Source organism: Microcaecilia unicolor, chromosome 1 (assembly GCF_901765095.1).
Source record: "Microcaecilia unicolor chromosome 1, aMicUni1.1, whole genome shotgun sequence".
Lineage (NCBI taxonomy): Eukaryota > Metazoa > Chordata > Amphibia > Gymnophiona > Siphonopidae > Microcaecilia > Microcaecilia unicolor.
The window spans coordinates 683,234,990-683,262,736 of record NC_044031.1 but is presented as its reverse complement, the minus strand read 5'-3'; the positions used below and the strand labels follow the sequence as shown (position 1 = coordinate 683,262,736).

The 27,747-nt window shown below is 42.7% G+C and overlaps 1 protein-coding gene across 1 annotated transcript in view; it reads right to left on the bottom strand.

Annotated features, from left to right (window-relative positions):
* Positions 1-27,747, bottom strand: part of AP3B2 (adaptor related protein complex 3 subunit beta 2) — a 217,595-nt gene that overhangs the window by 132,779 nt on the left and 57,069 nt on the right. Inside the window, exons 10-17 of the mRNA XM_030190380.1 lie at positions 23,336-23,390; positions 20,416-20,487; positions 13,757-13,819; positions 12,724-12,856; positions 9,704-9,813; positions 4,636-4,812; positions 2,350-2,536; positions 1,532-1,662 (exon numbers count right to left, since the gene is read on the bottom strand). Coding sequence (XP_030046240.1) covers positions 1,532-1,662; positions 2,350-2,536; positions 4,636-4,812; positions 9,704-9,813; positions 12,724-12,856; positions 13,757-13,819; positions 20,416-20,487; positions 23,336-23,390 — 928 coding nt within the window. The remainder of the gene's footprint in view (positions 1-1,531; positions 1,663-2,349; positions 2,537-4,635; positions 4,813-9,703; positions 9,814-12,723; positions 12,857-13,756; positions 13,820-20,415; positions 20,488-23,335; positions 23,391-27,747) is intronic.

Here is a 27,747-nt window from a genome sequence, read left to right as displayed (position 1 = left end):
ATGGAGTTTCAGGGACACCTAGTGGCTTGTTCAGGGCCTTGACTGCAGGGTTTCAGAATGAGCCCTGGTGCATGGCTCCAAGCTGAGCACTTTCACGCCAGTAACTAATTCAGTGAGCTGAGAGAGGATATAAAATTGAAGGAAAAATCCTTGGTTACTTGTGAATGAACGATCATAGCCAGAGCAGGAGGAAACATTTGGTCAATACTGCAGAAGAACTAGGCTGGTCAGTTTTCACAAATTGTTTTTTGGAACATATTGGAACTTGTGTAATGGGAATTAGAGACAAATGATGACGCTGGCTTATGATCATGGTGCACTTGCAAAGACGTGCAAATTTAAGCAACATACTACTACTACTAATCATTTCTTTAGTGCTACTAACGTATGCAGCCCTGTACACATTATATGCAGGTACTTTTTCTGTCCCTAGAGAGCTCACAATCTAAGTTTTTGTACTTGGGGCAATGGAGGATTAAGGGGTCCCTTTTACAAAGGTGCGCTGAAAAATAGCTTGCGGTAGTGTAGGTGTGGGTTTTGGGTGTGCGCCGATCCATTTTTTAGCGTGCCTGTAAAAAAGGCTTCCTTTTTATTTTGGCCGAAAATAGATGTGCGGCAAAATCAAAATTGCTGCATGTCCATTTTGGGTCTGAGATCTTACCACCAGCCATAGACCTAGCGGTAAAGAATCTGGGTGGTAATGACCTATGTGTGTCAAATGCCACTTGGCACGCATCCGTTATGCACACCAGAAAATAAAAATAGTTTTTCAGACGCAAATAGTGGACGTGCGCCAAAATTGAAATTACTGCAAAGGCCATTCGGTAACCAGGCGGTAACTCCAATTTGGCGCATGTAGGCGCCTACATGGCTTAGTAAAAGGGGCCCTTAGTGACTTGTCCAAGGTCACAAGGAGCTGCAGTGGGAATTGAACCCAGATTACCAGGATCAAAGCCCGCTGCATTAACCATTTGGCTACTCCCCCACCTGCTGAGTAGTATGCACGCTGCAAAACTGCAAACATTAGCCACTGCAAAATGGGTTGCCAAGGCTTTCATGTAAAGGTTTCAAATGTACAGTGAAAATAGCTAGACTTCAAACCCCCCCCCCCCCCCAAAAAAAAAAATGTGATTAAGCCTCTCTCTTCGCTGAACCCTACTGGGAAATTCAACACCCTGAAGATTTCACCAGAAAGTTTTTGCACGTTTCCCTATAAATTCATCAATATTTTCAAAATTTCCCTGAATCTAAGAGCTTGACTATTGCTGTCTGGTTATTAGACAGGTCAGTTTCTGCCTCTGATTTTAAAGTTTACCCGTCCTGTTCTATGGCTGCGATACCGGTTAATTAGTCTGTATTCGGTACCTTGCTCTGAATACTCTGGTAGTGGAGTGAGCCACAGATCCTCATAATTATGATAATAAAGGGGCTAACGTTTCTTAATGTGCCTCATTCCTAGGCACAGAAAGCATAACACGAAAGCAAGCTCGTGTCCGATGTTCTTATCTGATACTGGGGTCACCACACGCACAGTTTCCTTCACCTCCACATTCCGCACAGATGGGTCTGGCGCCTCTTCCGGCCAGCCTGGGAGCTCCTGATACCCGAGAGCTTTAGAGTTCAGCAGATGGGAGAGTGAACCAAGCTGGAAGTGATCCCGGTCTTTTAGAATGGGGAGGGGAACAGACAGAGAAATCATTAAAAGGAAAGCTAATAAATGAATAAATATGTCACTGTTCCACACATGTAAAGCAAAGTCATTTCACTGCATCCACTGTAATTATATACTGATAATTCTGCCTTATGTTTAGAAACAGGTGGGACAAATTACTAAAATAATGACAGGTAGAGTAATAGATATTAAAATGTAAAGGATTTTTGCATTAGCCCCTGTAGAATTTACTCATTTATCTGTAACCCTACCTCAGTGCAGATCCTTTCATATGACATATATCCATTCAGTATCCATCCAACCACCATCATCATTCTCCATTTACCATCCCTGTGCCTGTGCACTCCGTTTACCAGCCAACCTCCCAGCTATATCAGTACTTTTGTCCTATAGCCACTTCATCCATTCATCATTTACACTAGACAGTCGTTTGCTCTTTGACATTCTTCATACATCCACTTAATCTTTCTCATCTTTTTTATTCCAATTCCTAATCTTCTACACCATCCATCCGTATCCTATTAAATTACATATTATCTATGTATTCGTTATACTTTATTTAACTTATTTATATTCAGGCACAGACCCTTCATTATTAATCCACCTATCATGCATTCATCTGTACTGTTATATATTTGCCACAAGCTCTCTTGTTCAGTCACATTGTTTCTCTGTACCTTTGAAAGAAGATTCTAGAATGGGTGCCGGCTTCTGTGCCAGGAAGAGTTTCTTGGCATACTTATTCAGTGCACCACTCTTCTCAGTTGGGACAATAAGCTGCCGGATGAAACGCGTCCGATCTCTGATGTCATAATTCTGGTCATACTTGGCCAGGTTTAATACGTACTGGGTAAGAAGCTTGGTCTGAGTTAAAGAAGAATGGCAGAAAGCAGGAAAGGCAGTGAGTGTGGGTGAGGTCAGAATCGAACAGGGCAAGTACTGAGCTGAAATAGATCAACCCTACTAGGACAATGTCTCAGATGTATGTTCTTATAGTGAGCACTTTCAGTTGGTATGTCAGAGATTCATGAGCTTTTTACAGCCCCCAGATATGAGTTCCAGCACTGGCTATGGTCCACAAGAGATTTCTCTGAAAGCTCAGTGCTGTGAAGACAGTCTCAAGGTGTGCATGCAAGCTATATGATGGAAGAATTCCTGATTCCCAAATGAAATCTATTGGAATAAATTAGCATTGTGGAGGACAAGATGAAAAAATAATAATTTATATCCACTACAAGAACAAAATTACATAAAAAGAATTGCCACACTGGGTCAAATCAAAGGTCCATCAATCTCAGATACCGTTTTCAATAGTGGCCAACCCAGGTCACAAGTACCTGCAGGTCTTGCAGGATACCAAAAAGAAGTAAGATTTGGGGGCCCAGTACCCAAAGGATTTATGCTGCTAACTCTGAGAGTTATGCTCATAAATTGGCCTCTTTGAAAAATTTACTAGAGCTGAGTGCATAAATTTATACTCAGAATTTCACTATGACCATTTAAATACTTTGAATATTGACCCCCTAAACTTAGGAGCATAAAACGTGGGTGGCAAGAGGGGCAGGTTTATGATGGGAAAAAGTTAGAGGTTTAGCACTGATTTTCAGCACTAGCCCTGGGATTCTATATATGGTGCCTTAATTTCCACACGAAATCAAAGTGTATTCTATAACAATGTGCATAACTTAATTGGTTAACTAGCTAATCAGCGCTGTTAATTGGATGTTAACAAGCAATTATCAGCACTAATTGGCTTTGAGATTTACACACACAACTCGCTAAGTATATTCTATAACCTGGTGTGCCTAAATTTTAAGTTGATTAGTTGAAAAGGGGGTGTGGCCATGGGTGGGGTGTGGGTCTTTCTAAAATCTATGAGCATTATTATAGACTACACCCAATCTGCGCCTAATTGAGGCGTCTGGATTTACACCAAATAAAATGTGGCCTAAATGGATGCGACCAAATTTGGTCGCTTGGGGAGCCGCTCGGCATATTCTATATAACGTGCAGAAATATAAGCTGATTCTATAAAATGTAGAATACGCCTAGGTGTATTTTTTTTATGCGCAGATTTTTCAGGCACCATATATAGAATCTATCCTTAGGCTCATAAATTAGGCTCATAAATCTAGGTGAATGAATGATAGTAGAAAGTTTACAACCATAATTTTAAGCTTCTAAATTAAGATGAATTTTCAGCTGAAAACTTATCCTTCTAAGTTTCTCTGAAAATAGCCCACAAATTTAGGATCATAACTTAGGAGTATAAATTTAGGAGATCAGCTTTTTTTTTTTAAATTGTGTTTCATGCTATTTACCCCCAAGTCTATCTGAAAATGGTTTATGGACTTTTCCTTCAGGAATTTGGCCAAACATTTTTTAAAGCCAGCTACACTAACTGCTTTTACTATATCATATGGCAACACATTCCAGAACTTAAGTATGAATCAAGTGAATAACTATTTTTTCCAATTTCTTTTAAAGGTACTACTTAGCCACTACATGTTGTGTCCCCTAATCTATGTCCTTTTTGCAAGAGTGTACAACCAATTCACACTTATGTCATCCACTTCACTCAGGATTCTTCAGACCCTTATCATATCGCCCCTCAGCCATCTCTTCTCCAAGATAAAGAGCCCTAACCTCTTTAGCCTTTCCTCAGAGTTCTTCCACCCTCTTTATCATTTTGTTTGCCCTTCTCCAAACTTTTTCTTAAGTGACCAGAATTGCACAGAACCCTCAAGGTCCAGTTGCATCATGGCACAATTTAGGTGTTATCTAGTCTTGCTTTTATCACTCTGGTGCATATAACTGTGAAAGACATAAATGAAGCATTTGAAAAAGAATTGCTGTGCATCATCATCTGACCCTGTGCTGGAAATGAGAAGCATAAATCAGTTCCCAACATAACTCAGCACAAGTAACCTCCACACTGTTTTCACCTGTCGCACTCTCTTTACCTGTTTGGAGTTGGTCAGGTAGAGTTTGGCTGCGAGATTGATGATCTGAAGCTTCACAATGTCTTCTTCATTGGTGAAGGACTTGGCCATCTTCCGCAGGACATCAGGGGCAATCTTTGGAACATGCTCACAGTATTCTCCAATCAACCAGAGGATGCTAGCCCGAGCCATTGGCACCTGGACATACACAGCGACAAAGAAAGAAAAGAAAAAGAATCTTTTAGGCCATGCTTCTTTCATTCTATAGCAGCAGCCAGGAAAACTTTTTAACTCAAGACCACTCTGGCCACTGTGGTTAATTATCGGGCCCTTAATATTTACTAAACCACCCTTCAAACAGTTTACAAAAGAAAACTAAGGCTACAATCACAACAGAATAAAAGCAAACACACTTTATAATAGCATAAATACAGTAGGGATGATCACAGAATCAACAAACTGCCAACACAACACAACTGTGCTCTAGCCTCCTTCAGCTCTCAGCCAGCCTAACTCATGATTGCCAGTTCATAATAATACATTTTTAGACCCTACTGGAATTTCTTGTATTATGTTTCAAGCTATAGCGAAGGAATCAGGAAGAAAAATGCCAGGCATCTTGTAATGTCGAGTTGAGCTTGAGGTACTGTAGGACTAGAAAGAATATTTAAGAGATAATCCCAGCTCCACCAATGCTGTCCTTCCAACAACCACCTAATCTGAAACAAAACTTAGTAAAAAGCCAATTCCCAATAGAAGTCAAAAAAAGAAGAGAATGGCACATGTCCCTGGAATATACCAAGCTTCATACTGTGCCAGTTCATATCACAGGACCCCACACAGGCTTATTTTTGAAAGAGAAGGGCGCCCATCTTTCGACACAAATCGGGAGATGAGCGTCCTTCTCTCAGGGTCGCCGAAATTGGCATAATCGAAAGCCAATTTTGGGCGTCCCCAACTGCTTCCAGTCGTGGGGACGACCAAAGTTCCCGGGGGCGTGTCTGAGGCATAGCGAAGGCAGGACTGGGGCATGCCTAACAGATGGGCATCCTCGAGCGATAATGGAAAAAAGAAGGGTGTCCCTGACGAGCACTTGGCCGACTTTACTTGGTCCATTTTTTCTTACGACCAAGCCTCAAAAAGGTGCGTGAACTGACCAGATGACCACCGGAGGGAATCGGGGATGACCTCCCCTGACTCCCCCAGTGGTGAATAACCCCCTCCCACCCTGAAAAAAACAACTTTAAAAACTTTTTTTGCCAGCCTGAAATGTCATACTCAGGTCCATCGCAGCAGTATGCAGGTCCCTGGGAGGGGAGGTATGTGTGTGTGTCAGCAGAGGCATAGCGAAGGCGTGGACGTCCTTTGAAACATTTTGGACATCCTGAACTGCCCCCCCCCCCCACAGGGACGGCCAAATTTCAAGGGAGTGGAGTGGAATAGAGTGGAGGAGTTGCCTAGTGGTTAGAGCACTGGTCTTGCAATCCAGAGGTGGCCAGTTTAAATCCAACTGCTGCTACTTGTGATCCAAAATCCAAATAAATAAATAACAGGGGTGTTTGAGGCATAGCAAAGGCATGGATGTCCTTCTCACAGAAACATCCACATTTTGGACGTCCTCAACTGCCATCGTTGGGATGAAGGCATAGCAAAGGACGTCCTCAACTGCCGTTGCAGGGACGGAGGCATAGCGAAGGACGTCCTTCACCCATACTCTAAAAAAAAAAAAAAAAAAAAAAAAAAAAGACGGCCCTGACAAGCACTTGGACGTTTTCACCTGGACTTGTATTTTTCTAAGGTTGTAGATGGCAATTTATTTAAGGTTGTAGACGGCTTTGGCATGTGCAGAGCAGCCACGCATAATGCTTGGCTGCCATGCACTGGCTTTTCCTCCTTAGGAAGGAAATCATGTGCAAATGAGCTAACAGTGAGCAGCTCATTTGCATGCGATTTCCTTCATGCATGCCCGTTCCTTTCCGAATCGCTAAGGGATCAGTAAGGGAAGGGCTTTTTCCGTTCACTTAGTGCATCAGTTAGTCCACTTCAGTGCTGTCCTGGCATGTCAGGGGGACCAGTGCACTACGAATGCTGGCGCCTCCCACAACCAAATGACTTGGATTTTGTCGTTTCTGAGATGGACGTCCTCGGTTTCCATTATTGCCGAAAACCGGGGACGACCATCTCTAAGGTCGACTATCTCAACATTTATGTCGACCATCTCTAAGGTTGACCTAAATGCTGAGATTTGGGCGTCCCAGACCGTATTAGCAAAACGAAAGATGGACGTCCATCTTGTTTCAATAATACGGGTTTCCCCGCCCCTTCACGGGGGGCGTCCTGCAAGGACACCCCATTCGATTATGCCCCTCACAGTCACTCACATGGGAAAAGCATTCAGCATAAGGAGATCCTACACATGCTCAGCTTCAAATGTGGTATATATCATTCAATGCAAATAGTGTGAAGAAGGATGCTCTATTGGAGAGATAAGCCAGATGCTCAAGACAAGAGTCAACCGCCACAAATATCACATTAAACACCATAATGCCAACCAGGATGTCACTTCTGTGGGACGAACTTTACAAAACCAGTACACCGCATCAATAACTTTATGGTGAGAATAATAAAAGGAAATTTTAAGACGATCCACGAACATAAGAACCTTTGAAGCCAAAATTTTGACACCCACCAGACATGACTTAACAAAGATCTGGGCTTCCTATCACATGATAAGCCATAAAACTATATTGCTTATCATGTGATCACCCATCTATCTCTCCCTGTTTCTCATCCCCTCCTACCTCTTCATGTGAGACTGTCATTGAAATGCTTTTATGTTTTACTTATATATTCTAATATTTGTCGACATTTGCTAATTTCTGATCAGAAGAAGGTATTGCCTTTGAAGGCGAATAAAAAAAATTTATTAAGTTAGCCCAATAAAAATATCTTCTTTTCTTTTCTTTGTTTTGTTTTATTTCTATTTATTAGCTGTTGGTAGTGTAACCAGCCCACCCCTATCAAAAATACTTCTGTAAAAACGTATAATTCAACATTATATCTTAGTAGCAATAACACAACTTCCTTCCACTGTCTGGCACATTATGAAATAAAAAAACCCTGTAAAAAGCTGTCATACTATAACTCTACTAACTGCCAAGATTCACACAGCAACAACCCTACCTTGAAAAGGCAGATCCGAAAATATTACAGCAGGCCCTATACACCTCTTATTGAGAAAATACAGCAAGCCAGAATGCTACGGATTCTGATACAGGCTGACCGAACTTTGGTTTTGGTCTTGGATTTGGCACCAAAACTGACATGAAATCCAGGATCAGATTTCTGTCGAAAATCTCTCCCCCCCATACCCCCCACAATCACTCTCTGCTACCACCGCAGAAAACAGGGCGTGCCACCCACCGCCTGTGCCCCCCCTCCCCCCGGCAGAGACCTGGCCCCCAAGCTGCCCGACCACCCTGTAGGTCCTCCCCAGGCTTACCTTAACAAAACCTGGTGGTCTAGTGGCCTCTTCAAGGGCATGAACAGAGCTCACTCATTCTTGCCCGCTGCTGCCGCTGAATCAAAATAGCTGCCAAGACTTCCTGCGGCATCTTTGCAAGCATGCCAATCTCAAAATGGCAACTGAGACCTCCCTCGGAAGTCTCGGTAGCCAACTTGATTCAACAGTGGAAGTGGCAGGAACAAGTGAGCTCTGTTCCTGTTCCCAAAAAGACCACTAGATTACCAGGGTTTGTTAAGATGGGCCCAGGGAGGGCCTACAGGGTGGTCAAGCAACCCAGAGGGCAGGTCTCTGTTGGGGGGGGGGGGGGGGGTTAGGGCAGCGATGCAACCCGTTTTCTGCAGGGTGGAGATGAGCGTGAGCAGTGGTGTGTGTTTTCTTCTGGGAGGGCGAATGGGGAGAGCAAGTCATTTTCGATTTTGGTTACGGATGAAACCAAGCTGTGAATTTCGACCACGGATTCGATTTCGGCTGGAACCAAAACCACTAGATTTGGTCGGCCTCTAGATTCCAACACAGAGAGTAACACCAGAAATGATGGAATAACCTAGTACTGTGCTAATCAAACTTTAAGTAGCCACAACACCATTACTGTGGCCACATAAAGCATATGGTCCCCAGAGTCTCAGGCTGATGACGTTTCTATTGGCAGTCCTGCAGGTCGCGACTCCAAACATGGGTTTTGCAACCCTATTTGGGGTTGTGAACTACAATTTGTGAAGCTTTGACCTATTGGTATGTTCGTTCTCAGTTTAAAAAAAGCACTGAAAAATGTTTATTTTTGCAGGCATATTCTTAAAGAGTTACTTTTTAAAGTGATTTCAGTAGGTTGCATTGTTAAGTCTTTTTTTTTTGTTATGTATTGTTTTAATCTGTATATGTATGAATTGTAAGCCACTTAGTTTTTTCTTATAGGTGGGGTATACATTTAAAAAATAAATACAGATTAGAACAGCAATGTAAGGAATAGGAAAAGCCAGGGTTCAAATCCTACTGTCACTCCTTGTGGCCTGAAGTGTTTTGGACTCCCCTCTCAACCACCCCCAAGCCCCAAACAGGATAGGTGCCTCTCCCTCCATCCCCCCCCCAAAAGAAAAGGCCCTATCCTGGACTCCCCCAACCCCCCTCAAGCCTACCTTACAAATCCCTGGTAGTATATGGGTTGGTGGAGCAGGATGTGTGTGTGTGGGGGGGGGGGGGGCTATCTTTCAAATCCCTGATGGTTGGGGAGGGGTCAGATGGGAATGGCAGGGAAGTCAGGTGGGAGGGAGGGGATGCTGATCCTCTTTGGAGTGGCTGGGTGCGAAGAGGACAGAATAGGGGGGTTGGGGTCAGGGGGGAGGGCTGGCCATTAGTAGCTAACCTGATATTCAGCCCATTAGCTCACCGGCTGGTTGATTCCAGAGCCTGCACAAAGGCGGATATTTAGTGCTGGAACCAACATAGGTGCCGGAACTAAAAAATGGGTCCTAATTCACTGATTTTTTTAACCACTGTGGAGGTCTTCTTTTTTTATAAATGCCAGCCACGGCAGTTCAATATCAGGCCAAAAGTATTTCTCATTACCTGGATGTTGTCAGTGAGTTTTGCCATATGTTTGATTATCTCACTGTGCTGGGATGGCTGCATCTGTAGAAGTTTCTTAATGACGACCACAGATTCTGCCACGACCAGTTCTACAGGAGACAGAATACAGCAGCGTAACTGCCATGTCAGGGCATTTGGATACATAGCAGTAAAAAGGTCAGTAAAAAACAAAATATGAGGTGATACCTTTTCACCGGAGAAAGAAACACTTATAGGAAGAGAAGATTTGCCATGCTGGGTCTTTTTTTTATTTATTTATCACTTTTCAAAATACAATCAAGCAATAAATGCAACTTGTACAGAAAAGCCATATGAATAAGAATAAAGAGAGAATAAAATTTCAGAATAAAAGGCAAGTAATACAATAAGGAAATTTTTCCTCAAATACATACAGCTAAAGTCCTCAATATTATATTAGGATCCAAGAGAAGAATAAGGGCGAATTCACATAACTAGAAAGAAAAATTATTTATTTATTTATTACATTTGTATCCCGCACAATTCCCACTCATCGCAAGCTCTATGCGGCTTACATAGTAACAAATCACAAAATCATGAAGTTAACAAAACCACAAAATTATGAAGTTAATAAAATCATGAAGTTAACAATGATTTGAAGTATTATATAAAAATAAAACATAATTAGACTAAGGTAGGTAATAAGGAGTGGAGATTTAGAAGATATAGCTAGCTAGTCTGAGTACAGATCTCCTATATCAGAGCTAAATCCCAGAGGTTACACCAGAACAGTCCCATGGAGGAGGAATTTATTCAGTCCGTTTACCAGCTATAAACTTAGACAAATGAACAGGGTAAAAAAAAACCAACCCAAAACATACTTAGCAGATTGAAATTTAATTACACATTTACATGGAAAGTTTAGGAAAAATAATGCCCCCAACTGCACAACTCCAGGCTTCAGCAACAGGAACTGCGTCCTCTTTCTTTGTGTCTCCCTGGCCAGATCAGGAAACATAGAAACTTGAGTCACCGTATCAATGTGGAAGCAGAACATTGCTCAGATAAAGAAGATTAAGTCTGAAACATTCGATCTATCAACCTCTAATTCTGGGAGCTCAGCATTTAACTGTTGTGATACTCTTTTTTTTCTGTTGGCAAATAATAAACCTGAACCAAAGGTGGAAAATTAGCTTCAGGAGCCATCCACACTTGACGTAAATAACTTTTAAACATTTCCTTTGCTGAGACTGCAGGAGTTTTAGGAAAGTTCAAAACATGTAAATTACAACTCTGAGCTGTATTTTCCAGAGTCTTATTTCTTAATTTTAAAGCAGCTAAATCCTTAATCATTCCATTTGTACATTTTTCATAGAAGAAAGATTAACATCCAATTCTTTTAGCTGATCTAGTTCAGACTTTAATTCCAACACTTGACTCTCCAATTTATCAGTTACATAGAATACATAGGAGTGGAGGAGTGGCCTAGTTAGGGTGGTGGACTTTGGTCCTGGGGAACTGAGGAACTGAGTTTGATTCTCACCTCAGCCACAGGCAGCTCCTTGTGACTCTGGGCAAGTCACTTAACCCTCCATTGCCCCATGTAAGCCGCATGGAGCCTGCCATGAGTGGGAAAGTGCGGGGTACAAATGTAACAAAAATAAAAATAAATAAAAAAAATACATGTTTTCAAATGGTAATTTCCCTTCTGATAAGGGTGACATTATACTTACTCCAACACTGTTCATATTAAGACAGACAGAATCTGGTCCTCCTTCAAAATACCAACAACCCACTCAGTCAAAACATTACTAAAAAAAATACACACATGCCAACTGTCTACTAGATGGCTGTCCCAACTACTTAATGAGAAACCCACCAGACTGGTTCATCAAACGTTTCACTGAACACATAGAATACATGTTCTCAAATGGTCAGTTCCCCTCAAATAAGGGCAAGATCATACTCACACCAATCCCTAAAATGCCACCAGTAAGATCAGTGACCTTACAAATTATAGACCAGTGGCTTCAATACCACTACTGACCAAAATGATAGAGGGCCTAGTAGTACAACAATTAATGGAATATTTGGCACACTTCTCACTGGTCTATAGCTCTCAATCAGGCTTCAGGCCAAAATACAGCACAGAGACAGTCATAACCACATTGATAACAAGATGCAGAAGATTGATATGCCAAGGTCAGAAACTTCTACTACTATAATTTGACATGTTGAGCACTTTCGGTGTAGTAGACCACACTAATGACCCTGCTAGACAATATGGGAATCAGTGGTACAGTAGCAGCCTGGATAACTGGATTCTTAAGGACCAGAACATATCTAGATGGCCAACCAATTTTCCGCCTCATGGACCCCTGAATGTGGGGTACCACAAGGCTCCCCAATATCACCTACACTATTCAACATCATGATAGCACCAATCTGGAAGAAAATAAAAAGCATGGGATTTAACTCAAACACATCCTTTCTATGTGTTCAGTAAAGCATTCAATGAACCATTCTGGTGGATTTTTCATCATATAATTAGGGCAGCTATCGAACAGACAATTTGCATGTGCATATTTTGTTAATAATGCTTTGACTGAGCTGATTGTAGGTATTTTAAAGGAGGACCAGATCCTATCTGCCTTGATATGATCATTGTTGGTTTCACACTCATATAAGTAGAGAGATGTGGTAGCCGTGTTAGTCCACTTTTACAGGTAATCAATAGAAATAGAATAAAATAAAACATAGAAAAGAAAATAAGATGATACCTTTTTTAGTGGACTAACTTAATACATTTTTGATTAGCTTTCGAAGGTAGCCCTGCTGTACTATGGTTGTGTCCTTCAAAAGGCTTGCGTTAAACTGTTGATTTGTGTATATATATATTTTTTCTTGTTCTTTCCCCCTTGAAAGAGACTGGTTGCAAGTTAATTTATTTCCTGATAATCAGTTTTTTGTATTGTTGAGTTTGCTTTTGCTTATTGTTTTAAACTTTCACCTGGCCTACTATCTGCTAGTAGGTCTCTTACCATCTCTGTTGGACAGAAGCTGGACCAATCCATTCAGGCAGGTATCTCGGACTCTTCCGATGTTGGTTGCACAGCGCCCAATGGCCTGGATAGTTGCAGCTACAAAATCCTTATCCATACTTCGAATGTATGTCTACAGACACAGAAATGTGATGGAGAGTTGAGGTATGAAAACAAGAAAGCGAAGTGAATGACCAAGGTGGACATTATGGGGTATAGATAAGAAAGAGAACCTAGAACACTGTAAGAAGTACTAGACTAACACATGTGGAGGGTAATTTTGCCACCCCAAGACACACAAAAACAGGGAGTCATTATACCACAGTGAATCAAAATTGAAGCACAGAGAAAAAGAGCCTAATCTCAAATCATCAAGACGCGCAGATGCTCTCAGTTAGTAGTTAAAAACTCAGAGCAGGCTAAAGGTTTCAGGATGAAGGGCACTGACATTAACATCAGAGGGTTTATCTGGATAAAGCAGGGAATGGCATTATAAGAAGGAGAGGCAATCTGACTCCTCAAGGGCCATCAACAGGTCTGGTCTTGTCTTCAGGATAATCAAAATCTGCCTTATCGGCTTGTTTATATGAGCTGTTGCTAGTCTATGGAAGAAATGAATCAAATGAAATAAACATCAAAATTGGAGTACTGCAAAATATCAGGGTGACCTGAAGCCAGGAGCAACTGAGAGATAACATAACCTCTTCTTCAAATGGTCATTTTGTACTATTGTGTGGAGACCCTTTGGCGGTTTAGCATTTCCAGTGCAAATGGTGGCTTCAAATTTCCTATAGCAATCAATCAAACAGAAATAGAACAACATACTACTGATATTATGTCCTCCAGTAATACTCTGAATCCTTTGGAAGAAGGCAAGCAACATCAAATAGCACAAAATAGGTGTTCTAATCAAACCCTGAGAAGGGAATTGCAGACAAAGCCCTCCCATGACTGACAGCCCGATGCACTCTGAACCCCCCCCCCCCCTTACTATCCCTTTCTTTTTATGTCAACCATGACATCTCTACAGTACCTGGAACTCTCGAAGAATGGTGGAAATGTTGGTTTCATTAGCCAGATTAGTGAGAACCTCTAGCTGTGAAGAACAACAGAGGGAAGTTTGTTAGTCACATGGACAAGAAGGGCTGGCAACTGTAGTTAGAGAAAGGATACACACACAAATATATGTACAAATGTTTCACACATGCTGCATTTTATTATTTCAGTAAAAGAGGAAAAGTGGGTTATGGATGCATTGAAAGTACAACTTCCTTTGTTCTTCACCAGTTTAAACAAAAATTGTACATGAAAAAGATTTATAACAGCAACTTCAATTGTACACAAAATATATTAAAAAAAATCTAGGGTACTACTATCACAGATTGCTAGTTTAGGCATTTCACAGGCACGAATATGATAATACCCCCACACTGACATAAAATCTAAATATCATTCCATGAAAGTAGCAAAATGTTGACAGGTGTACATCATCTGCCTACTTTGGGGAGATGCGGAAGCAAAGGATAAGGAAATCATATTGGTAGTGCGGAAGGGAACAAATTCCGCATTATTAGCGCTATAACATTTGGGACGGTACTTCCCCCTTCATGCCCACTCTGAACTATGCAGATAACTACTTTTTGGAGCAAAGAAATACAATAGAGTATCACAACTACTTTCTAGGGAGCACTGGCTACCTGTGAATTACCAAATACCATTCATGATTTTGGCCCTAGCTCATAGGGCCTTTTATACTTGTCTCATCAACCCCCCTCCCATTTCTGTACATTTCTCTCATTCCTTATGCACTGTCCTCATCTTTGTGCTCCTCTCAACAACATGTGTTAGCAGTTCCTACCTACCGACAATTTTGCTTGGTTTCAGTATGTCATTCTTGTTTTCAAGTTGTTGCAGCCATGCTCTAGAATAGTCTACCATTCAGTGTTTACTCAGAGGCTTCATACAGCAGATTTAAAGTAGCACTTAAAATTTATTACTATACTCAGGCTTTTCCTTGTGAATGATTCTGGGGTTCTTTGCCTCTGTTGTGGTTTAGATATTTCTTTGCACCAGACTTTGTGTATTGCACACCCCTCTACCTGGTGTCTCCACATATTTCTTTAAATAACTGTGTTTACACGGTGCATTAAGAATAAATTGTAACTTCTTCCGTTTTGTTGATCCCTTTGCCTTTGTTCCTTTTCTTGTTTGTCCCTTACCCTTTGCTATGTAAACTGCTTAGATAATTTCCTCGCTGAATATCCTAACTGCAAAGGGCTAAAATACAAATCCACATACGCGACCAGCTTCTCATACATCTGCACGCAGCTATGGAATGCACTACCGAAGGCCATAAAAACAACGCAAGATCTAACCATCTTCAGAAGGCTAATGAAAACAGATCTCTTCAAGAAGGCATACCATAAATATCCATCTTAATTCAATAATAACACTACACACGATCTATACAAGACCGAAATTTTATCACATGACAAACACTACCACCCTAAACCTTACGTAAAACGATGACCTAATGTAGATTATAATTCAAGTTATTATTCAGGAACCTTCATGCAACACCATAATGTATTCTTCTTTACCATGAATGTACACACATGATATATATATATATATATATACACCATGATATACTCCATATATGTGATGTTCCATGTATGTTACCATGTATGTATGTACCTTAACGCAATACCATCTGTAATTATGTTAACTGGAAATGGCAACCGCCATTACGGCAAATGTAAGCCACATTGCGCCTGCAAATTGGTGGGAAAATGTGGGATACAAATGCTACAAATAAATAAATAAAAATAAATAAATAAAATGATAAATTATACCTGTGAAAATACTGCATGGGGTGGAGTTTTCAAGAAGATTTCAGTTTAAAACCTCTCATGTTTTTGGAGTTGGAATTAAGCTCTCTGAGGTAAAGACTCTCCACTGGCCTGGCTTATGGAACTTGAACTGATGAGTCAAGGGCTGAAATGGGATAGATTTCGGCAGTGCTGGAAGCCGACTACTTAAAACTAGTTTAATTATAGTTACTTTACTAAAAAAGTAGTTTAGCTACCTGATTAACTACATTTTTCATGTAGTAGTTTAACTACACGAGACAACTACTGCAAAAGTAGTTAACTTGCAGTTAATTACTTCAATAGTATTTTAATTTGCTTTAAAATCCATTGCACAGCCATTGCACACAGGAAGAAATGTGTTTAATGTTTAAAAACAGATGCTCTGATATTCAGTTGGTGGTGGTCAGCATTTTTTTTAAAACGCTATCATTGCTGGCTAACTTATCCCCCGATAGTCAGTGCCGGGCCATGGCCGGGCACTGGCACTGAATATCATGGATTTTTGGGGGGGCAGACTGGGCGCCTGGCACTTATGCAGGCCCAGCCCATATTCAGCCAGGGCCACATAAAAGTGGAATATCGCTGGTTAGCAGCTAATGGATAGCCGGTTATATCGGCCAATATAACTGGCTATCTGCAGATTTTTAGTCCCAATTGAGCGGCTGTATTTGGCCACGTGAATAGGTGGGAGATCTTTGGCCTGTTTAAACATAATCAGCTAAGTCGACTTAGCCAGTTATGTTCACGCTGGCCAAAACTTAAGCAGATATTCAATGCCTGTCACCGGAAATGGTCTGGGATTGAATATCCGGGTTTAGCGCTGACCGCGGGAGTTAGACAGGCTAACTCCTGTGGTCTCAATATCGGCCCTTCAGTTTCTAAATGGATAAGTTTAGTGGTCAAATATTAACTACTAAAAAGGTTAGCCAGTTAGAACTAAATATTGGCATAACTGGTTAACTTTTTAGCAGTTAAAAAAATTTCAGATATTCAATGCTGATGAAGATGATGCTTGAAGTGATATTTGCCACTGATCTGTCGTACACAGAATTTATTTATTTTGTTTTATTTATTTCCACAGTTTATATCCTGCACTATCCATCGTACTAGGTGTCATACAAAGCAACATACATAGGTCCCCTTTTACAAAGCCGTGCTAGCAGCTGCCAGTACGGTAATGCTGACATAGCCCATTCAGAGTGGGATGTCGGCATTGTCATGCAGCTTTGTAAAAAGGGGGGAGGATAATTATCACATAATATTGCAAGAATAATAAAAATGATAACAGGTTAACATATATACCAAACACCATCGCTCCTTCATTACCTAACAAATAAATAAATAAATAAATACAACCAACCTCAGCAGTCATGCTACCCTAAAAGCCTGTTGAAACAAATGTGTCTTTAACAATTTACGGAATTGTAGATAATGTCTCATATGATGCAGTCCCTTTGGAAGTGTGTTCCATAATTTAAAACCTTCTACGGAGAACATTCTTTGTTTACAATCTCCAAACGTATATGTTTAAATGATGGAACACCCAATAAAAGTTTCTCAGCCAAACGCAGGGGCCTAGGAGAATGGTAAATCCTTAAAGAGGCTGCCAAAGAAGAATTTATAGTTCGCTACAAAATTGTTTTCATCCAGTTTATCACTTTTCAATCTCAGTTTCTCATAAAATCCCCTCACTACTAAACTATTCATTCTGGCTTATTTAAACAGTAACTGATTCCTAAATCAACAAAAAACCCCACTAGTTATGCCATAACACAAAAGAAATGTCCCCAATGCAGTTTCTCATTTTATTATCCAATCACAGACTAGTACTTCCTTCCTAGACATTCAATCATTGTACAGTTTCTCACTTTATCCAATCATAATGCAGTTTCTATTTTATCCAATCCCAGTGCTGTTTCTCATTTTATCCAATCATAGTACTTCATTCCTATCCATCTAGTCACAGTCAGTGTTGCCAGGGGGGCGGTTTTACTGCCCAATTGGGCGGTTTTCCGCGACCCGCCGCGGGAAATTTTTGCCCGCGGCGGGTTGCGGTTTTTTGGGCTTTTTTTTTTTATTTTGGGCGGTTTTTCGGCGGGTATTTCGGCCGCGGGGGGCGGGGTTAGTGACGTTTTGGGCGGAGTTACTGACGTTCTGGGCGGGGTTACTGACGTTCTGGGCGGGGCCGATGACGGGGGAGGCGAGGCCGGTGACGGGGGAGGCGGGGCCGATGACGGCGGGGGCAGGGTTGATGACGATGGGGGCGGGGTGATGACGCGGGGGTGGGGGTGTCAGGGGCGGGGTTTGAGTTTGGGCAGGTTTTGGGCTGTTTTTAGGCTGGATTGGGTGGGAAAAAAATTTTCCACCTGGCAACCCTGGTCACAGTACAATTTCTCATTTTATCCAATCATTTGGTCCAGAACCAAAGACATTGGATCACTACTACTACTACTACTACTATTTAGCATTTCTATAGCGCTACAAGGCATACGCAGCGCTGCACAAACATAGAAAAAAGACAGTCCCTGCTCAAGGAGCTTACAATCTAATAGACAAAAAATAAATAAAGTAAGCAAATCAAATCAATTAATGTGAACGGGAAGGAAGAGAGGAGGGTAGGTGGAGGCGAGTGGTTACGAGTCAAAAGCAATGTTAAAGAGGTGGGCTTTCAGTCTAGATTTAAAGGTGGCCAAGGATGGGGCAAGACGTAGGGGCTCAGGAAGTTTATTCCAGGCGTAGGGTGCAGCGAGACAGAAGGCGCGAAGTCTGGAGTTGGCAGTAGTGGAGAAGGGAACAGATAAGAAGGATTTATCCATGGAGCGGAGTGCACGGGAAGGGATGTAGGGAAGGACGAGTGTGGAGAGATACTGGGGAGCAGCAGAGTGAGTACATTTATAGGTTAGTAGAAGAAGTTTGAACAGGATGCGAAAACGGATAGGGAGCCAGTGAAGGGTCTTGAGGAGAGGGGTAGTATGAGTAAAGCGATCCTGGCGGAAGATGAGACGGGCAGCAGAGTTTTGAACCGACTGGAGAGGGGAGAGGTGACTAAGTGGGAGGCCAGCAAGAAGCAGATTGCAGTAGTCTAAACGAGAGGTGACAAGGGTGTGGATGAGGGTTTTGGTAGAGTGCTCGGAAAGAAAGGGGTGGATTTTACGGATGTTGTAAAGAAAGAAACGACAGGTCTTGACAGTCTGCTGGATATGAGCAGAGAAGGAGAGAGAGGAGTCAAAGATGACCCCAAGAGAACTGTACTAGCTGGGGTGTTCGTAAGTTAGTAAGGGGGCCTTTTACTAAAGCTTAGCTCGAGTTATCTGCAGCAGGGCCCATTTTATTCCTATGGGCCCTGCTGCAGATAACTCGAGCTAAGTTTTAGTAAAAGACCCCCTAAGCAGGCAATGCAGAAGAACTTAAAAACACAACTGAGATTTTAGGATGTTAACTACTTAAAATGTAGTTAAACTACTTAAAGGCCCCTTTATTAAGCCTTGGTAAAAAGTGGCCTACGCTAGTTTTGGCGCATGCTGGGCCATTTTTTACTGTAGTGAGAAAAAGGCCTTTTTTAAAATGGGCCAGTAAATGGCCGTGCGTTAATATTAAAATTAGCGCGCAGTTATTTAGTGTCTGAACCCTTACCGCCACCTAATTAGAAGGTAGTAAGGACTTGCACGCTACTCGTACAGTAATTGGGCTACGAGCAGCAATGTGGCCATGCTGCCAATTACTGTCGGAAACACCCCAGCAGTAGAAAATAGAATATTTTCTAACAAGGGAAACTGCATGCCAACTTCGGAACTACCCCCGGGTGCCCACGCTACCCTGGGGGTAGGGTTGATTTGGCACGTGATACTCGCGTAGTAGCTGGTAGCCCTATCACAATTTAGTAAAAGGGCCCCTTAGTAATTAGCTACTTAAAATGTAGTTTAACTACCAACTATTTTTGACTAGTTAAACTTTTTGGATTAACTACTGGATTAACTACTGAAAAGCACAAAGTAGTTAACTGCTGCTCAGCACTGTATTTCACCATCTTCACTTCAAATATTTTTTGAACAGCTGTAGGCTAGAGCTGAGATGCTCAGCTATCCAAGTTAGAAACTGGCCATCACTGACTGGGTGATCTTCATCATGATATGCAGCCTCCAGGCTACTTTGAAAGAAAATCAATAGGCTGCAAAGCCTGACCTCTTTCAAATGGCCTTCTTCTGATTAATATTTTGTTTGCACTGATTCAGTGGGAAGTAAAATTGACTTGTATAATTTAAAATAACCACGTACCACAAGTAAAAAGCTCCTGACACTGAGCAGGTGATGAGGGCAGATCACTGCCTACCCAACAGAATCTCAATGGCTCTGAATACCGAGTGATGGCATTTTGTTGTAACCATATGATATATCCTACACAGAACTGTGCAATGACAATACATATGGAATTATTCTTCCCAGCATCTCTGATACAGGTGCAGCCCTGGAATAGCCTGGGATGCTGCAAGCCAGGATTAAGGTGACCTAGAAAGTTGCAAGAGGGCCCGGGACCTAAAAGGCAGTTGATGCTGCAGGTCTGCATGCAGAATAAGGTATACTGAACTAGAGGAGCTACAGCAGAGCAGAACTGCATGAATATGAGTCAGGACTCGGTGCATAGGAAGAGCAGTGGGGGATCCCACAGTCCATTTGCATGCAGGCTCATGTTTGGTGGGAAGGTCTAGAAAATGACTGGCTACCTGCAACTTGTCTGAATTTCAGCAATCAACCTCTTGGCTTCACTAACATTTAAAAAAAAATCATAAACTTTAAAGACTATACAATGTAATAAACATACCTTCAAAACTTTAATCTGTGTCGGGTCAGTGGATCTAATGTAAAAGCTCTTCAAATAAGGCTCAAACATTCCCTTAATAAATGGAAAGTGAAAAACACCAGTTATGCACTTATTACAGAACATTTTGAACTGCATTCGGTTCAGCTCTCTTTACTGATTTTTCGTTATGTACAGTGTTGGTGTACTTGGCACTGCTCACCAGGATTACTAGCAGAACATCACACATTACAAAAACATGGAAAAGAAAACATCTCAACAAGTAGGTCAGGATGGCCCTAGAGAGGGTAATTTCAAACAGATCTAGTCACATTAAAAATGTTTGAAAAATGTCTCTTTCCCCATGTAGGTAAAAGTCCATGAATTGTGAGACAGTTTTCCTCTTAAAAGTACCCAAAGTGCTGCCATCTTCCCAACCTGCTTACAGATAAACCAAAGAATGTCACATACAGGAGGAGGTGATGAGCAGGACAAACTGGCATTAATTTTCAAAGGATATGAACGTCTCAAAATGCTTGAAATGTTCAAATCTCGATTTTGCAAAGGCAAAATAGAGATGTCAAACACTGCAGTATGTCCAAATAGCAAAGGGGTGTGTTCTGGGCAGAACTAGGAAGGGTCTGAAATCGTCCAACAGCGATTACCAAAGGGGAAGAAATGTCCATGTCTAAAAGGAAGGAAGTCCTTATTGAAACCTGTTTCAGGAACATCCAGATTACAGAAATGAGCTCTGATTGAGCAGCTGTCCACTGGAGGGATTAAGGCAAGGCACCTCCTTAATCCCCCAGTGGTTGCTGTCCTTTTTCCTCTCCCTTGAAAGTGACACTGGAAGGGGATAACAGGCTGTATGACAGCTACAGGTATTATGGGCATTCTTTAAAAAACAGGAAGTAGGTCTGGGGAGTAACTAGCTTAGTGGTTAGTACAGTGGACTGTAAACCAAGGGACCGAGGTTCAACTCCTACTTTAAGTCTCTTTTTTTTTTTTTTTTTAATTTTGAGCCCTCCAGAAACAGCTGATTCTACTTAACTAGGGGCCTCTTTTAGAAAGCCGTGTAAGCAATTCCTGTGCGGTAAATGGGAGGAAGCCCACTCAATTCCTATGGGCTTACTCTCATTTGCTGCGCGGCTTGGTGAAAGAAGCCCTATGTCTGACTGAATAATTGGTCCCACTGTACCTCATGTGGTACATGTGTAGGCATTCTTGGGAGAGGGGAATGAATGCAGCCAGTGTGGCACTAGCATTTATGCATGTGTTTTATAAAGTATATACACAGGGGTCAATATTCAGTTGCACTTAGTGTTTTGCTGACCGTTGCTGGTGTTATGCCCAGAAATTCAATGCTGGGCCATATCTGGGCTTTGGCATTGAATTTTCAGGTTTGTAGAGCTGGCTAAAACATAACTGGTTAAGTGCGATATTCAGCACTTAACCAGCTATGGAGCACTGCATAAAGATAGGGCTGACTTTTATGTGGTCCTGTTTATTCAGTTAACTGGCCAAGTGCTGACTCCACCTCCTGAATGCCTCTAAAATAGCCACTTTTGAGATAGGCGTTAACTGGACACTTTCAGCAGCAGTAACCAGGGCTGCAGAGGGGGGGGGGGGGGGGGGGGGGGGGGCAAAATTCCCCAGGCCTGGGTGCCAGCAAGGTTTCAAGGGAGCAGAAACTTCTTCCTGCCTGTCTGCTTCCAGGTCTGTCTCTTTCCTGCTCCTGTGTGCCAGAACCCGACAAACAGCAGCAGGAGACAACAGATGGAGGGAAGAGCAGACACAGGAAGGTGAGGGGGTGGGGGCCCAAGTGTGGGTGGGTGGGCGTGGTGCGGCCCAGGTAGGGGGATGGTCCTGCCCCAGGCCCAGCTGTGTTGGTGGCCCTGGCAATAACCAATTAACTGCCACTGAAAATGATCAGTTAGCCCCGAACAATCAATTTAACCAGCCAGGAGTCATTTCTGGCTGGTTAAATCGCTTTGAATATTGACCCGATAAGTGCCAGTTCGTACTAGCACACACACATACACACACACACACACACACACACACAACATTTGTCCTGCTTCAGGCCTGGTATAACTTTGTGCAGCAAATTTTGGGGTTGCTATTTTATAAAACATTGATGCATATGTTGCCCAGCATATGAACTTATGGTGGCAATTCTATAAACGGGTGTTTCCTTTTAGGCACCCTAATGCCACCCAGGGAGCCCCTACTCTATAATGGCATCTGGGCACCCCCTTTAAATTATAAAGTTACACCCTTTACATGTGCTTCTTATTTTTCTGTGGCTTCCCTTTTCTTAATGTTTTTCTGCCTACCTCTGGGGGATAATTGGGCGAGGGACAGAACTGACCTGGTTTACTATGGGGTTCATCCCCTTCCAGTTACCCATAATGCTTATTCAGGTCAGTGCCTTGTCTGTCACAGTTAAAAATAAATGTTTGATTACAATCATCACATGTACTGTCATGAAAAAGAAGCAAACGACCAGGAGGAAAACTTACATCAGTGTCTATCACAGGATATTACTTAAGGACTACCAGTCAAAGGGTTCAAAATATGAGCTCCACAGTGCCTGGGACTTATGTGCTCATCCTAACAGCCTTAAAGAAGATACAGTCTGGCTACCCTAGAACAAATTGTTTTAATTGTTATGGGGTAATTTTATAAAGGTATTTTCACATGTATATGAAAGTATACACATGTTCCAATCCTGAGGCGACTTCAGCACATCCATTTTCTGGAAGGTTTTTCTATGCAGCCACTTTAACTGTTAGAAAAGTAAATCTAGGCCTTTGTAATCATGAGGGATGGAGAAAATTCCCTCAGTACCCAGTGGAATACCATACTCTCAAACACCCCATCCTTGAACAAAACAGATAAAGAAAGAAGAAAGGGCATGTAGTGAACATGACCAGCCACTCACCCTGCGCTTGATGGACATCGTGGCCACGTTCTGTAGCACCACATACTGCACTTCGCTGCCCAGAGAAAGAGAGAGAACAGGAGTGTGAGGACAGGGAACAGAAACTGGTGCAGAAAACTCGGTTACTGTGAACAGGGCAGATAAGGCATTTTTTAAAGCAAAACAATATGAACATGAGTAAAGGTAAAAAGAGGGGATCTGGATTTAGCTCACACTTTTCTCAGTAGTTCAAGGTGAGTTATATTCAGTAACAGGTGTCTCCAGAGGCTCACAATATAAGATTGTCCCTGAGGGGAGGGAAGGTTAAATGATTTGCCCAAACTCACTAGAAGTGCCCGTGGGGTTTGAACTGTGGCTTTTCTTCTTCTTGGTCTGCTGCTTTATTAGGCTACTCCTCCATATTTCGTTTGGCTCCACAAGTTATATGAAAAGACTGGAATCTGCAGCAGGTTTAAAATGAATTGTAAAGGAAGCAAAGGGCAGCTCCTAGGAGCAGACTGCACCTGAGAGCTTCAGGCCATTCATGTTTCTGTCAGCATCCAGCTGTACAGAGCCAGACCTGCCAAATCTCCTGCCTTCAGCGGGAGACTCCTGCTTTCATGGGCCACCTTCTGTACTTCCGCTGGGGAACCAAGAACTCCCATGCAGCAGCCTCCCTCTCCATCAGCATCAGGAGATGCGTTAATAAGACATCATCTTCTTCTGCTGTGGTACTAGCCTTGCAATAAGAGCTGCAAAATCTCACAGCTCTTATCATATCGCTTCTTATCTCTTATCATATCGCTTCTTCCTTTCCCCAGGTCCCTGTCATTTCAGTCGCAGAGGAGTGGCCTAGTGGTTAGGGTGGTGGACTTTGATCCTGAGGAACTGAGTTCAATTCCCGGCCCAGGCAGCTCCTTGTAACTTTGGGCAAGTCACTTAACCCTCCATTGCCTGCCGCATTGAGCCTGCCATGAGTGGGAAAAAGTGCGGGGTACAAATAAAAAAAAAAAAAAAATATATATATATCATTCCTCACATACAGAGCTACTCCGCCACCTTTACGACCCTCTCTATCCTTCCTAAATAGATTATAGCCTGGTATGTTTGCATCCCATTCATGGGAACCATTTAGCCACGTCTCTGTGATTGCAACAACATCCAAGTCTGCCTCAAACATCAGGGCCTGAAGGTCATGAACTTTATTGCTTAGATGGAAAGCGATGACCACAAATGCTCGCAGTCTAAGCAATAAAGTTCATGACCTTCAGGCCCTGATGTTGGAAGCAGACTTGGATGTTGTTGCAATCACAGAGACGTGGCTAAATGGTTCCCATGAATGGGATGCAAACATACCAGGCTATAATCTATTTAGGAAGGATAGAGAGGGTCGTAAAGGTGGAGGAGTAGCTCTGTATGTGAGGAATGATATCACTGCAACTGAAATGACAGGGACCTGGGGAAAGGAAGAAGCGATATGGATCACCTTAAAAAGAGATGATAGAGCCTCTGTCCACGTGGGTGTTGTCTACAGACCTCTGACACAATTGGAGGAATTAGATAAAGACCTGATCGCAGATATTCAAAAGTTGGGAAGCAAGAGAGAGGTGCTGTTGCTGGGAGATTTCAATCTGCCAGATGTAGATTGGAAGGTTCTGTCTGCGGAATCGGAAAGAAGTAGAGGGATCGTGGATGCTTTCCAAAGTGTTTTGCTCAGACAAATGGTGATGGAACCCACGAGGGAGGGAGCGACACTGGATCTGGTGCTCACAAATGGGGATAGCGTGTCAAATATCCGAGTGGGTGCCCACCTGGGCAGCAGTGACCATCAAACGGTTTGGTTTGATATAACAGCTAAAGTGGAGAGCGACCACTCAAAACTCAAAGTCCTGGATTTCAAGCGTGCTGACTTTAGTAAAATGGGGGAATACCTGAGGAAGGAGATGATGGGCTGGGAGGAAGTACGAGAAGTGGAAGGACAGTGGTCCAGGCTGAAAGAAGCTATAAATAGGGCCACAAACCTTTATGTAAGGAAAGTAAATAAAAGCAAGAGAAAAAGGAAACCGATATGGTTCTCCAAGCAAGTGGTTGAGAAAATAAAGGCTAAAGAGTTGGCGTTCCAGAAATACAGAAAAACTCAAGAAAAGGAACACATGGAGGAATACTGGATGAAAATGAAAGAAGCCAAGAGAGAGATACGACTGGCAAAAGCACAAGAACAAATGGCTAGAAATGTAAGGAGGGGTGACAAAAATTTCTTCAGGTATATTAGTGAAAGGAGAATGACTAAAAAGGGAATTGTGAGACTAAAAGATACTGCAAACCGTTATGTGAAAAATGAAGAAAAAGCAAATTTGCTAAATAGATACTTTTGTTCTGTTTTCACAGAGGAAAATCCTGGAGAAGGACCGTGATGGACTGGAAATAGTACAATTGAGAATGAAGAGGATAGAGCACCATTCACGGAAGAAAGTGTGTATCAATAACTTGAAAAGCTAAAGGTAGACAAAGCCGTGGGACCGGATGGGATCCACCACAGGATATTGAGGGAGCTCAGAGAGGTTTTGGCGGGTCCTCTTAAAGATTTGTTTAATATATCCTTGCAGACGGGAAAGGTTCCGAGGGATTGGAGAACGGCAGAGGTGGTCCCTCTTCACAAAAGTGGTGATAGGGAAGAAGCTGGAAACTACAGGCCGGTAAGCCTCGCTTCGGTTATTGGAAAAGTAATGGAAGCGATGCTGAAGGAAAGGATAGTGAATTTCCTGGAAGCCAATAAGTTGCAAGATCCGAGACAACATGGTTTTACGAAAGGGAAATCGTGCCAAACGAATCTCATTGAGTTCTTTGATTGGGTGACAGGAGAATTGAATCAGGGACGAGCTATGGACGTAATCTACTTAGATTTCAGGAAAGCTTTTGACACGGTTCCCCACAGGAGGCTCTTAAATAAACTAGAGGGGCTGAAGATAGGACCTGAAGTAGTGAACTGGATTAGAAACTGGTTGACGAACAGACGCCAGAGGGTGGTGGTGAATGAAATTCGCTCGGAGGAGGGAAAGGTGAGTAGTGGAGTGCCTCAGGGATCGGTGCTGGGGCCGATTCTGTTCAATATATTTGTGAGTGACATTGCCGAAGGGTTAGAAGGTAAAGTTTGCCTATTTGCGGATGATACTAAGATCTGTAACAGAGTGGACACCCGGGAGGGAGTGGAAAACATGAAAAAGGATCTGAGGAAGCTAGAAGAATGGTCTAAGGTTTGGCAATTAAAATTCAATGCGAAGAAATGCAAAGTGATGCACTTAGGGAACAGAAATCCACGGGAGACGTATGTGTTAGGCGGGGAGAGTCTGATAGGTACGGGCGGAGAGAGGGATCTTGGGGTGATAGTATCTGAGGATTTGAAGGCGATGAAACAGTGTGACAAGGCGGTGGCTGTAGCTAGAAGGTTGTTAGGCTGTATAGAGAGAGGTGTGACCAGCAGAAGAAAGGGGGTGTTGATGCCCCTGTATAAGTCATTGGTGAGGCCCCACCTGGAGTATTGTGTTCAGTTTTGGAGGCCGTATCTTGTTAAGGATGTAAAAAGAATTGAAGCGGTGCAAAGAAAAGCTACGAGAATGGTATGGGATTTGCGTTACAAGACGTATGAGGAGAGACTTGCTGAACTAAACATGTATACTCTGGAGGAAAGGAGAAACAGGGGTGATATGATACAGACGTTCAAATATTTGAAAGGTATTAATCCGCAAACGAACCTTTTCTGTAGATGGGAAGATGGTAGAATGAGAGGACATGAAATGAGATTGAAGGGGGGCAGACTCAAGAAAAATGTCAGGAAGTATTTTTTCACGGAGAGAGTAGTGGATGCTTGGAATGCCCTCCCGCGGGAGGTGGTGGAAATGAAAACGGTAACGGAATTCAAACATGCGTGGGATAAGCATAAAGGAATCTTGTGCCGAAGGAATGGATCCTCAGGAGCTTAGTCGAGATCGGGAGGTGGGGCTGGTGGTTGGGAGGCGGGGATAGTGCTGGGCAGACTTATACGGTCTGTGCCAGAGCCGGTGGTGGGAAGCGGGACTGGTGGTTGGGAGGCGGGGATAGTGCTGGACAGACTTGTATGGTCTGTGCCAGAGCCGGTGGTTGGGAGGCAGGGCTGGTGGTTGGGAGGTGAGGATAGTGCTGGGCAGACTTATACGGTCTGTGCCAGAGCCGGTGGTTGGGAGGAGGGGCTGGTGGTTGGGAGGCGGGGATAGTGCTGGGCAGACTTATACGGTCTGTGCCCTGAAGAGCACAGATACAAATCAAAGTAGGGTATACACAAAAAGCAGCAAATATGAGTTAACTTGTTGGGCAGACTGGATGGACCGTGCAGGTCTTTTGCTGCCGTCACCTACTATGTTACTATGTTACTATGAGGCCGGTCCCACGGCAACAGG